Source organism: Egretta garzetta, unplaced genomic scaffold, assembly GCF_000687185.1.
Source record: "Egretta garzetta isolate BGI_Z169 unplaced genomic scaffold, ASM68718v1 scaffold238, whole genome shotgun sequence".
Classification (NCBI taxonomy): Eukaryota; Metazoa; Chordata; class Aves; order Pelecaniformes; family Ardeidae; genus Egretta; species Egretta garzetta.
Window position 1 is genome coordinate 536684 of NW_009260402.1, and position 12611 is coordinate 549294.

Here is a 12611-nt window from a genome sequence, read left to right on the forward strand (position 1 = left end):
GAGCTCCGCGCCGCCCGGGGGTGCCGCTTGCCCGGGTAGCAGGCAGCGGGCGCGCCGCCCTGCTCCGCTCCTCGTGCCGTGAGTGACCGACCCACCTTTCCCCTCCCCCCAGCATGTCCAAAATACTGAAATGTGCTGGGAACGAAGACATCATAACTCTCCGCGCGGAAGACAACGCGGATACGTTGGCGCTAGTGTTTGAAGCACCAAGTGAGTGTTAAGATTTGGGAACAACGTTGCTGCCGTGATACTCGGGGTAGTATTTCTAGACCAAGTAGATGCTGGGATGGGGGAAGCAAGGAGAAATGCTTCAGCAATGGGAGGGGTCACGTGATAATTAAATGCCTGACACGGTCTGGAGATGTCAGCTTTGTCAACTTGACCAATATTTTCCTTCTAAGATCAAGGCCGCACACAGATGCCCCTGGCAGGTTCCTGTCTTCTTACAGCCTACAAAAGGCTGTTTGGCTCACTTCTAGATTTCTGGCTCTAATTAAGCAAGGAGAATCTTACTGTTGTAATTGAGGTGTTTTCACTTGGGGGGAGGAGGGCAAAACTTAAGTTCAGGACAAAAACTTCTTGGAAACACTTGGTGAAACTATGCTTTGTTTCTTTAGATCAGGAAAAGGTTTCTGATTATGAGATGAAGCTAATGGATCTTGACGTGGAGCAGCTTGGAATTCCCGTAAGTAGTGGCTCGAATACCGTACTGTCTCTTAGGAATGGGTGTTTTCCCATGTTCACATCAGACTTAGAGTTTGAGTTTGTAACATAACTTCCTTTGGAAAGACTGCACCAGCTCAAGTGTAGTGACTGCACCAAGGTAGAAGTTGCATTGTGACGCTTCCTTCGCAGGAACAAGAATACAGTTGTGTAGTGAAAATGCCTTCTGCTGAGTTCGCGCGCATCTGCAGGGATCTCAGCCACATCGGCGATGCAGTTGTCATCTCCTGCGCAAAAGACGGTGTGAAATTCTCAGCTAATGGCGAGCTGGGAAATGGAAACATCAAGCTGTCGCAGACCAGTAATGTGGATAAAGAGGAGGAAGCTGTAAGTGAACCTTTCGTGGCTACTGTGGGGTCCTCAGTGCTGAGGTTTCTACTAATATGACATTCTGTGAGCTGTTGGGGGCTGAAGCTGGGTCACTGGGTTGGGCGTTCCTCTGGTTTATGGATTAGAGTCAGCGAATTGTTGCCACCTTTAGGTCCTTACCCCTGGGGCCTGCTCAGCAGAGCAGAGTGGGGAGTAGCACTGACTGCCTTTCCTCAAGGCATCTGCATTACCTGAGAGACTCGAGGGGACTTGATGTTGCATTTATTGATGTCTAACCTGGCTGATGGTTTTCTAGGTTACAATAGAGATGAATGAGCCAGTCCAATTGACCTTTGCTCTGAGGTACTTGAACTTTTTTACCAAAGCCACTCCCCTGTCCCCTACAGTAACACTCAGCATGTCTGCAGATGTTCCTCTCGGTAAGTAGAAGCAGCTCTGCCTGAAAAATCTTGTAGAATGCTGCCATTTTAGCACTGCATTAAGAACTCTGCCTGACTGGACAGCTTTTCTGAAGAACCTTCTGAATTCTGTTCTTTTTTGCTTTTTTCCCCAGTTGTGGAATACAAGATTGCTGATATGGGACACTTAAAATACTACCTGGCTCCAAAGATTGAAGACCAACAAGAAGGCTCTTAATTGGAGTAGGACTGAGGGGGAGAGATCCAGTCAGCTCTTCAGAGAGAACAACTGCCCTCAAGAAGGAAATGGTGGTGTTAGCAATTCCAGTGTGTCGGAGCCTCCTCTGAGTGCTGTTAGGCATGTTGTGTAGATATCTTTGTAAATATTTTTCAACTGACTATTTTGCTATACTGGTGTCATTGGAAATAGGAAACTTTGGTTATTTCTAGTCTATTCTTGTACTTCCAATAATCTCTTAGATGCTGTCTTAAGGTGAAATGTCTTGCTCCTCTCAACTCGTGTTAGAGAAGGGGTGCAATATTTAACTTGAGTAGAGATGCTGTTTCCTGGAGTTTCACCTGTGGAGTTGTAGTTACCTAGGGTTGCTGTTCAATTATGCCACAAGTTTATTTGGCCTTCTTTTGTTTCTTTCTGAAGCCAGTATTCTTACCCTAAACCTGGAAAATGGAAATAAAGAATATAATTTCATGGCTTTTTATCCTGTTTACATGTGGATGGATGAATTGGTGCTTTGTTGACCTATGCTAATGTACCCCAGTGCCTTGCGCTGGAGTTACCGGTTGCCTTGACTGTTGAGATGTGTTGAAATGGAGGGGGATAATTACAGTTTGAATATCTAATTGGTCCATGAGGCTGTTTTCTTTAAGCAGAGGAGATTTGTGAAACGGGTTTTCCTTAAGAATGCATTAGCTGTGGCAGAAGCCAGCGCTGCCTGTAGCAGGGACTGTTCCTGTAGCTGTCACCGGCTCTCGGTGAAGTCTGAGAGCGCGTAGGCATGTGCTGCGGTGTAGTAGTGACTGAAAGTTCCTTGGTCTGATGGTGAGCTGGGTGAGCCCTCCCTGGCTTTGGCTCTACTCCTTGTGGCTTGTTGATGTTAAGCTGCTCCTCAGCAGGTCTGTGCATGTCCCATTCGTTGGGAGCCTTTGTGTTCCACACCTTACACACTTCTTGCAGGCCAGTGTGGTGCGCTTGCCTGGGCCACCAGCAATTCCTCTCTTAATTGAGGATATTTGTGATCATCATGTCAATGAAGACGCAAGGTTTACAGCGCGTTTCACCCTGAAAGTTTGATTGTGAAAAATCGGATTTGAAAACAGTTTCAGGCAGCTACTGTGGGGCTTGTTTTGCTGTATTGCTCCCAGCCATAAAGCTTTGCCCTCCATCCAGCACCTGAGTGGCTCCACTTTGTCACAAACTAAGAAACACTGAAAAGCAATTGGCTTGATGGGTGCTATGTGCTAAGTAGTACTTACAGGCTCTTGGGTGCTGTAGGTGTGCTTATTTTTTTCCGGAGGCTGTGTGCTTCCTGCCAGTCAGCAGTACAAGGCTATCTTGAGCATAAACTGCCTGTGAACTTGCCAGTTGGAAACCCCAACTGATTTAGCAGAAGAATTTCACAAGGTGGCAGTACTGATTAAGAAACAAATTCTGCTGTGTCAGAATATGGCTACCACTGTGATAGGAAACTCTCCTTAATGCCCCTGCCCTTGATTCTTCATTGGTAGCAGCACTGTTTTGTTAGTGGGGATGGTTAGGTGGGGTTTCTGTTGCTGTGATGCAGCCTGTGTGGTTTTAGCTCCCGTGTTGAGCTTTGTCTCGTGTCTCCAGAGCATACCCCATTTATTCTCTTGAGCTGCCTTAGCTTGCTCATCAATTCCTACCTTTAAGAAAAAAAATCTCAAAAGCAAGATCTTGAGGTGCCCTAAACTTTTCAGCAATGCCGACTCATGGCCCAGAACAGCAGCAGATATTTTAGGCAACCAGGAGGCTTTTTTCACTCCAAATGTGCTTTTCAGACTGGATCACTGTTGTGGTACCCACAGGCACAGCAGGTAAATAGGTGCTTCAGCAAAGAATCAAAGATTCATGATGTTGAAATAAGGAAGGATTCTGGTTTTAATGATCTGTATAAAGCTGGGCTAGTGATGAAAGCAAAGTCTTTTTGGTGCAACCTCCTGCTGTAGTAGGGGTTACCAAACTCTTCCTTGTGCTTTTCTACTCATAAACACATAAAAAAATAAGCCAAATACTGTAATTCCTTAATTTTACAACTGTAATGACCAAATTGTGGAGCCTTGGGTTACGAGAAACATCTTCTAATGTAAGTACCCGTGTGCTTGTGTGTTGACTTGTGCTGTCTGATTTCTGGATAAATCTTTAAAGCTGAATGTTTACTTTGCTGTTGCTGTACCCAAATCATCAAAATTAAGATGTTCTCTTCTTTAAAAAAAAAAAAACACAAACGGGATGCATAGTTAAAGGCTCTGTTTCTCCATGTTTGAGAGAATAAGCCTTTGAAGTTTATATATTTAAATATTTTAGACTTTCTTACCAAGGAGAAAAGGAAATAAGAAGGGGGGGAGAATTCTTTGAAACTTCAGGAGATTTGGCTTTTTAAATCCAGTGTGTATTTTACTAACTGTAAAAAAAGGAACTGGAACTGTGGCAATTCCTGCAGTTCCCTTGTTTGGAGCAGTTGGAAGTAGATCCCCAGCTGCATTTAATCTGAAATGTGTTAATATTGTTCCAGGTGCTAGAAATAGTTTTCTGGCTATAGCTGGTCTGTCACACTCAGCCCTGCTGCAGGGCTGTGCTGTGTCTGGCAGTTTAATTATGTCCAGACTTCTTCCTTTGGAAAAGCAGCTTTGTTTTAAAGTATGGGGAGGAGCAATGTGCATGAACATGCTCCTTCAGAAACCATCGGCAAATGCAGCCCTGAAAGGACAGATTGGCTCCGGTGGGTCTCGTGGGCCTGGGTGACCAGGAGGCGGTCCGTGCCATCCTGCCCAAGGACACTGTCATTCTAGCTGCTAATCTGGAGTCTGAGGCTAAAAATAAACCCAGTGGAGCTGAGTCAGCAAGAGGCTGCTGCCATAACCTGGAAGGAAATCGCTGTCATCAGGAATAAACTTCCTGTGGCTGGGGGAGCGCGGAAGAGAAGCGGCAGCGGGAGAGATGGGTTTGACCGGCAGCGTGACCAGTAGGTAACAGTCTCTGTGTGGTGTTATCGGTGTTTTGGAGCGGTGTGAGCTCGGGTGTGCAGTTTGCAGTTTTGGGGGAGTTCCCAGACATGTTGTGAACTTCCTGTTCAGCAGCAGAGAAACCATTTCAGGTCTGGAGGAGGGGGGTTGGGTGTGTTGATCGTGGTAGGCGTGAGGTTTGAGCTCCTGAAAGGGCAAGGAGTGACATTCCACTTCCTTATTCCTGGGCAGGGAGGGTAGAAGAAGATAACGCTCTTATTTAGGGGATAAACAGGATTTTGGCTTGAAGTGCCGTGTTTGCATTTACTGGCAAGCTCCCCTCGTGAGCCTGCGCGCTGCCCTGGAAGCCTTCCCCCAGGCAGTGCGGGTTCTGGCTGCGTGTAGAACATGAGCGTAGCGCATCGGATTAGAAAACTGGAATTACAAGTGCGATTCACCATTTATCTGCCTGTTAGCACAGCACTGAGCTTGTTCCTGATCTTGAACTGATGTAGAGCACAAGGAGGGTGAAGCTTAGTGGACTTGAACCTGGCCCTTAAACGTGAGCTCTGAGAGTATTTTTTTGTTTGTCCTTAATAGCCTCTTTGTTGTTGGCAATGAAAAGGGCAGGACAACTTATGTGAGTGTAAATTGGAAATAATTCCTAGGAAGCCACTAGGAATAGCCTGGTAAATAATGGGACAGGCAGTAAAAAGTTCTGTGGTACCTGAGAGTAAAATGTTGGGAAGTCCAACACATTTCAGATGTGCTGATTTGTTTTGGCTCCTTCCCCTCCTGCATATCTAGCCCTGGGGCACGTGGGAGGCCTTGGGGGTATTTGAGTGCTGTGACCTGAAAAACATGGGTGCGTAAGGAGCTGAGGGTGTGAGTTACCACCCGGTAGGTGGGTGACATTTCCTTTACTGGTAGGTGGGTGACACTTCCATTATCAATGGGGCCAGAAATGTTTTGTCTGTGCTTGGGTTTTGCTACAAAAAAAGCAAGAAGTTAAATGTACAGCTGTGGATCGGTTCCTTTTTTAAAAGTCAAATTTACTGCGGGAGGAACAAACCTGATGGCAGGGGAATAGGCCAGTGATTAGCAAGAGGGAGACAGAGCATTTCAGTTGGAGACTAAATATTTTGAGGAGATGCTATTGCCTTAGCAGTAGTGATAGTGTTATGGAAAAAGCAGCTTTGTCCCTGCCTGTTGGAACAGTGGGGATGTGCACTTTTTCATTCTGTGCTTTCTCAGAAAATAAAAAAGCTTTTGCAGTTAGGGAGTGTGGGAAGCTGATTTTCTGCCTCACTTCTGGGAATCGTAGCCCTGGGCTGCAGTGTGGGTTCAAGGCTGCAGGTGAGCAGACACCCAACACACAGGTCCCACTGGGAGGAGCTGTCAGGCCCTGTGAGATGGCTCCGCAGCGAGTCGGGGGGTGTTGGCAGGCTGGATCCAGGCCTCAACTCCTGAGAAGTTGGGCTCCAAGGTGCAGAAGAAAGCTGGCTCTGCCCCTGTCCCCGGAACTGTCGCTGCTGGCAGCCAAACTGCAGGGCTTGGCTTCATGGCGTGGTGAAATTGCAGGGTACAGCTCTGGCTTAACTAAATTAAACTCTGCCCTGAACGCTGCCTCCCTCGCAGCTACACAGACAAGTGACCTCCACTTTTTTAGCTCCTTGCTGGTTTTTTGGTTACCTCATCCACTAACCACTCCATCCCCTCGTCATGTTCCCTCTGAGTCACAACTCGAGCAGTCTCGGGCATGACAGCTCCATTTCATTCTCGTTTCTAGTGGCATGTTTTGCAAAATGGATCTATTGCAAAATACCCGGCTGGTTTGAAAGGCTGCTTTGTTTAATTCTGGTTTGGGTTTATTTGCTACTGTCCCTGTTTAGAAATAGCTGGACCTCAGGCATCTCCCTGCTGGAAGTGTGATTTCCTTGAGAAATGAGAGCTGGTTTATACGCTGTATGTTATTCTGGGACTTCTACATTGTTCTAAACACGAGTTCTACGTCAGTTTGACTTAACTGCAACAGGGCTTGCCAATATTTGAAAGCAATATTCATGCATTTGTGTTTTAGCCTTAAATACAAGGTTTTGTTTGAAAAGATTTAACTTATGAAAAAGAACAAAGATGCCTCTTGGTGTACAGGATTGACACTGCTGTTTCTCTTAAACTCGATCCATCTCTCACTCTTACCAGTTTGCTCTGATTTTTTTTTCCTTGCTGTTCTCTTTGTTTTCCAGGTTCTAGCTGATGCCCAGGCTTCCTTGTAATGATGCCGTCACGTACCAATCTGACTGCTGGGATCCCCAGCAGCAAAGTCAAGTATTCCAAGCTCTCCAGCACTGATGATGGATATATTGACCTGCAGGTAAAAAGTGGGAAAGAAAACACCTTTCTGCTGCTCTGTGAACCTCTAGGAAAGGCTGCTCTAGATTTGTGTGTGCATGGGAGGCTGCTTTTTGTTCATCTCCAGGAGAGCAGCCTCAGCTCAGAACAGTACAAAGCTAGCTGCAAGACACTGCTTCAGCCCTTCTCCTCCAGAAAGCCTGTAGAGCTTAACTGGGAACAGGATTGCTTGTTTAATAGGGTCAGATGCGTTTCTTTGGAGGGAGGTGAAAGTCAGAGCAGATCTGGAAGCAGCAGGTGTAAATGCTGGCTCAGCTGGGTCTCCATGGGCAGGATTCCTCGCAGAAGGGCCCTCACAGAGCCCCGCAGCACGGCTGCTGCAACAGCTTGCCCCGTATCACCTCTGCTAGCTGTGGGATTTGCATCTCTGCTGTAGTGGGAGGGGAGCTGTGCTGAGTTAAGCCGTTTAATATTTGGGTTTTTTTTCTCCATCCAGTTCAAGAAGAGCCCGCCAAAAATCCCCTACAAGGCAATTGCACTGGCTATTGTGCTCTTCATGATTGGGACCTTCCTCATTATCATAGGAGCCCTGCTCTTGGCAGGATACATTAGCAAAGGCGTAAGTAGTTTGATTACCCTTCTGTTAGGAGTTTTGCGTTGCTTGCCTGTTCCAAAAAAGCTTGCCATGAACCATCATGCTCAGTGGAAAAATAAAAATTCAGAGCCTGTAAGCAAGAAATTAATCCCCTCCCCTAGAATCATAGAATAGAATCATACAATGGTTTGTGTTGGAAAAGCCCTTTAAGCTCCCCAAGCCCAACTGCTCCCCTACCCCTGCCATCCCACCCCCAAACCCTGGCCCTCAGCACCGCCTCTGCCCGGCTGTTAAATCCCCCCCGGGGTGGGGACTCGACCCCTTCCCTGGGCAGCCCCTCCCAGTGCCTGCCCTGGTGGTGTTTGACAGCCCCATTTCTCTGGCAGCAGAGCCCACTGATGTCTTCTGTTAGCAAGTCTGGAGCAGGTTCGTAGCTGGATAGGAGATCTGGCAGGGAGGGCTGAGTTCCTCTGTCCTCCCTGGGGTATGGTTTCATTCTAACACTACAGCCCCACAGTGCTCAGCTTGCTGTCCTGGAAAACAAACTTCATGCTGGGATCATCACTCTTCTAGTGGTGATCACCTGTAACTTCTGCAGGAGATACCAGACGGCTATGTAGGACGCAGCACCGCCTTTCTCATCTGTCTGTATTTATGATCTGTTGAAAGGGGATCTGTGGTTCATGGTTGACTTGGTGCTCCTCTGTGGCACACTTTTACCTTCTGCCGTATGGAATTGCTTTGCAGTTGGCAGCTGCTGCTTATCATGTGGGAACAGCAGCGTTCTGGCTGTATCGGAGGCAGTCAAGGCAGCGACGGGAGCGCTCGCTCTCAGCCAAGCGTGCAGCACCCAGCCTGTGGCTGGCGGTTTGTGATGAGATTAGTGTTGGGAGGAGCCGCCCCTCCCATCCACCGAAGTTCAGTTGAGGGTTTCCCGTAGCAAGGAGGAGATGCCAGGGAGAGGACTTAGAGCTCAGCCTGAAGAAAACGGAGATATTTCTGATTTAAGATGAATTTTTATTTTTTTGTCAGCTAGCCAGGCTTTAGGGATGAATAGCTGAGGGCAGGACTTAAGGAAAAGGAAAGACACCCCCCCCCATACAGATCTCTCCTTACTGCACTTGTGTATCTTTTCTCTGCAGGGAACGGACCGTGCTATCCCAGTGCTCATCATTGGGATCCTGGTGTTTCTCCCAGGCTTCTACCACTTACGCATTGCATACTACGCTTCCAAAGGCTACCGGGGCTATTCCTACGACGATATCCCAGATTTCGATGACTGACCAATGTATTTAGTTGTATTGTAATTAGGTGGGCGGTAAGAACTGCTAGTTGCCCTGGATATCGCAGGATTGTAGATGAAGTCTGTCAGTCACAAGGTGCCAGTTCCTTGTTTTGAGGTGTTGCAGGTTTTTCGGTTGGGGGGGTGGGGGCTTGAACACAGAATTGACCAAAAGGATTGCAACATTAGGCGGGAAGAACATGTGATTTATTTTATTTTTCCTCTTTTGGTTACATAACACTGGTTGCTTGCACAAAGTTCTTCTTGGGCAAAGCAATTCTAGTAATTTTTCCAAAAATAGATGAGCCCGTTTCAGCAGCAAAGACGCTCGTTTTTCCTAACTGTTTATAGAGTTTGTTTTCAGTGAGATCATGGTTACCTTTGGGTTTACCTTTGCAGACAAATGCCATAGTTAAATTCTCCTTTTTGCTCCCTGTCCATTGGAAATGCTTCCGTTACTCCAGACAACCAGATTGGGAGGCAGGTGTGTACAAGAGGGTGAAAGCTGCGCTTGCATGAGGTAATGGACACGTCGTGCATTTGTTAGACAATTCCTCTGGTCAGGCTGACCGAGCTCATTTACTCAGCAGACGTATGCTTCAGAAGCAAGCTGTTTCCCACGCCACTGTTACTTTTGGCAAAATCTGCTTATCCTTTAAAAGGACTGGTGTTGGATTTTGCTTATTATTTTAAACAAACTGAATGGATACAGGGAGAAGAATTGGAATCCAGACCAGGACTCAAGTGTCTAAATACCATAAATCTTGGGTTTGACTAGTGTGGATATTGGAGACGCTTGAATTCCAGCTGTCTATGTATATTTGGAATCATTTTGTCCTTGTGCATAACTCCCCAGACCAGTAACAAGAAAATCTCTGTATAGTTTGTACTGAATAAACCTCGTTTGTATTGGTTTTGCTAGCTTCAGTGATATGTTATTCAGGGAAAACTCTGGGTAGCTCTATTCTATGTAAAGTAAAAACTCTGTCTCCTCAAGTGAGTGGGAATGAACTCCGTGTCCTGGAGAACAAGTATGTGACAAGTAGCGATGCGAGTAGATGTATTTAATATGAATAAACTTCACTATATTCTGTGTACAAATCTTAAGCTTGTCTTCTTCACGTTCACAGATCTGTGTGCGCTAAAAACTGCTCTGGGTGACCAGATTAAGGCTTTAGCTGAATCTGCTGTTGCCTACTGCTTCCAATTGCTAATGTAACCGCTCCAGTCAGTGTTAGGCTTTGAGCCAGCAGCTCTGCAACAGCTTCGTCTGCTCTCCAGGACCCTTGGCTGGCTTTGGGGCAGAGCTGGGGACCTGGCATCACCCTCCGTGGAGCCGCCATCCAGAGTGCCCTGGGCGCAGCAGGAAAACGCGCTTCTTCAGAAGGTCAGGATTGGCTTTTTAACCTCACGTGCAGTCCTTACTAAATGTGCAAAGACCCTAGGCTTCTAATTGCTTTGTTTCGGGGTCTGAATATCCAGATCCTTTTGTCATGCAATGAAATGGGAGCAGTGTCTGTTTGAATATGGCTTGCAGGCTGGCACTGGTGCTCCAGAACGCTCAGGTGTGCCTCGTGTGGATGGAAAGTTTATGGAAGGAAGAGGGGCAGGTATCACTGTTAGTGCAGAGCAGGCCCATGGAGATGTTGGGATGAGAACAGCCCTGGATGAATGCCTTGCTCTGAAAGTACTCTTGAAATCACAGTTTTCCTCCTTCCACTGTTCTAGATTAAACCCAAAGTCTCAGCCAAGAGCTTTGTTTAGCCTACGTCTCTTCCTTTATTTGACTTAATTGACTTGCGTGTGCGCCAGTGTTGCACTCTGAGGAATAACTGATTGAATTCAGGATTTCGCTTTCCATCTCTGAAGACAACAACTATGCACGTCCTCTCCCGCTCCACTGCGTCACGCCGTCCCTTGCCTGTCTCACGTTCCTGACGCTGCTGGCCCTGTGCTGATGGCAGCCCTGCTTCCCAGATGTTGTCACGTACCACTTGGCAGCAGCTGAAATGTGTCCATTAAAGCTGGGTCTGGCCAGGAGAGCGGCTGCTGACGCAAACCCATAAATCAGCCTCTATTAGGGGATAAGAATGTGGGTTTGTTTGGGTTTTGGGACAGGGGAGAGGAAGTGGAAGGGAAGTTTAGATGGAAAAAGAAAAGGGGGAGGGAGAAGATGCTTTTAAGTGGGGCTGATAAGATGCAGGAAGTTGGGAAGCCTGGGTTGACTAAGAAGGATAAATAAATATAGAGGACAGGAGAAGCCCAGGCTGATGTTTCTGGAGGAAAGGCAATTAATTAACTTATTTTTTATTTGACAGAAGCAAAGTCCTCAGGCAGCACAGTGTATAAATAAGAACATATTGCTCGTGGGGCTGTCTGTATGAGGGATGGCCACAGGGAAATTTTCCTTTCTATGGGGATTGGTTTATATCTAATTTGAAAAAAGGAGGCACTTCTGGGAAAGAAAAAAGGTGTTGAAACCACTGGAAAAACATGGATCCAGGCAGCTGTGTTCTGCGAGTTGATGTACTGCATTCGAAGCATGGGTTTCCTCCAGAGCAGAAGTCTCTAGATGTTCAAATGTCTATTAATCGTCTAGCTGCAGCGTAGCTCAGTGCCAGGGCTCCATTTTGTCTTGCAGAATAGCGTGAGGTTACATTTATTTCAAGAGATTGGAAAATTTTCCTGCAAACATTTTGTTTCTCTGAGCCCAGTCCATACCACAGCAGTGGTGCTGCTCTGTAGGTTTGAGTGTAATCCGTGCTGTCAGCTCTTTTTATTTGTTAAAACATTACATAAGGATGCAGCTTTCCTCCCAAACGGGGCTGTTGCCCACGTGCTGTGGTTTCGGTGCCTCTGTGCTGATACAGTACAATAGGGTACTTTTAATTTTCATCCCACTCCTGCTGCACTGTGGACCCGCATGCATGATTTGCACGGCTGGCTTGGCTGCCTTCCCCGCACTCCCTGACGGCATAGCTGTATCCTTCCCTTGACCCCGGGTGCCAGATGCTGCTGCCAAACCCTGCAGTTAATGATTCCGCTCCTCTGTTCCCCTTTGGTAAAGTCATGGGTGCTGTGGGTTTGGGGAGAACAGACTAACTCACTGCAGTGGTGAGGGGAATAGGAAAACGCCTGTGAAGAAGTTTCTGGTTCTAGAGCAGGACCTGAATGACAAATAAGGCACTGGCCGAACACATGAATGAGGATAATACTGAATAGCGATTTCCTTTATTGAGCATCATCCATTCTGGGCACTCAGCAAGGCAGCTGTCTTGGAGAGAAAAAAATAGTCAGTGTTGATATAGCTTGATGGGGTATTATGCACAGAAGCTCGGGAGACAGAACAGGCACCCAGATCTTAGGCTTTTCTCTAGTTTGAGTGCTCAAATTCATGTGCCCTTGAGGGGAGGAGGGCTCTACAGGGGGACCTGGCCAGGCTGGAGCCATGGGCCCAGCCCAGTTGGGTGAGGGGCAACAAGGCCAAGGGCCGGGTCCTGCCCTGGGGTCACCACAACCCCAGGCAGCGCTCCAGGCGTGGGGCAGAGGGGCTGGAAAGCTGCCCGGCGGAAAAGGCCCTGGGGGGGTTGGTCGCCAGGGGGCTGGATAGGAGCCAGCAGGGTGCCCAGGTGGCCAAGAGGGCCAGTGGCATCCTGGCTTGTATCAGGAGTGGTGTGGCCAGCAGGAGCAGGGCAGGGACCGTGCCCCTGTGCTGGGCACTGGGGGGGCC

At 47.5% G+C, this 12611-nt stretch overlaps 3 protein-coding genes across 7 annotated transcripts in view; all 3 read left to right on the forward strand.

Moving 5' to 3' along the window:
• Nucleotides 1-109: 109 nt before the first annotated feature.
• Nucleotides 110-2109, forward strand: PCNA (proliferating cell nuclear antigen). The gene is made up of 5 exons (XM_009643388.2): nucleotides 110-210; nucleotides 618-685; nucleotides 856-1050; nucleotides 1349-1472; nucleotides 1607-2109. The coding sequence occupies exons 1-5, from the start codon at nucleotides 114-116 to the stop codon at nucleotides 1687-1689; spliced, it is 567 nt and encodes a 188-aa protein (XP_009641683.1). The 5' UTR covers nucleotides 110-113; the 3' UTR covers nucleotides 1690-2109.
• On the forward strand, nucleotides 1726-9925 carry TMEM230 (transmembrane protein 230). Of its 5 annotated transcripts, none has more exons than XM_035898922.1 (4): nucleotides 1726-1809; nucleotides 6899-7026; nucleotides 7501-7623; nucleotides 8742-9925. In XM_035898922.1, the coding sequence occupies exons 2-4, from the start codon at nucleotides 6928-6930 to the stop codon at nucleotides 8880-8882; spliced, it is 363 nt and encodes a 120-aa protein (XP_035754815.1). In that variant the 5' UTR covers nucleotides 1726-1809; nucleotides 6899-6927; the 3' UTR covers nucleotides 8883-9925. The 5 variants fall into 5 exon arrangements, with proteins under 5 accessions (XP_035754815.1, XP_009641684.1, XP_035754814.1 ...); XM_009643389.2 differs by lacking the exon at nucleotides 1726-1809 and adding an exon at nucleotides 4553-4676; XM_035898921.1 differs by lacking the exon at nucleotides 1726-1809 and adding an exon at nucleotides 4556-4672.
• Nucleotides 9926-10212: 287 nt separating this feature from the next.
• The window catches only part of SLC23A2 (solute carrier family 23 member 2), a 71052-nt gene continuing 68653 nt past the window's right edge, over nucleotides 10213-12611 (forward strand). Inside the window, exon 1 of the mRNA XM_035898915.1 lies at nucleotides 10213-10268. The gene's annotated coding sequence lies outside the window, so the exon portion shown is untranslated. The remainder of the gene's footprint in view (nucleotides 10269-12611) is intronic.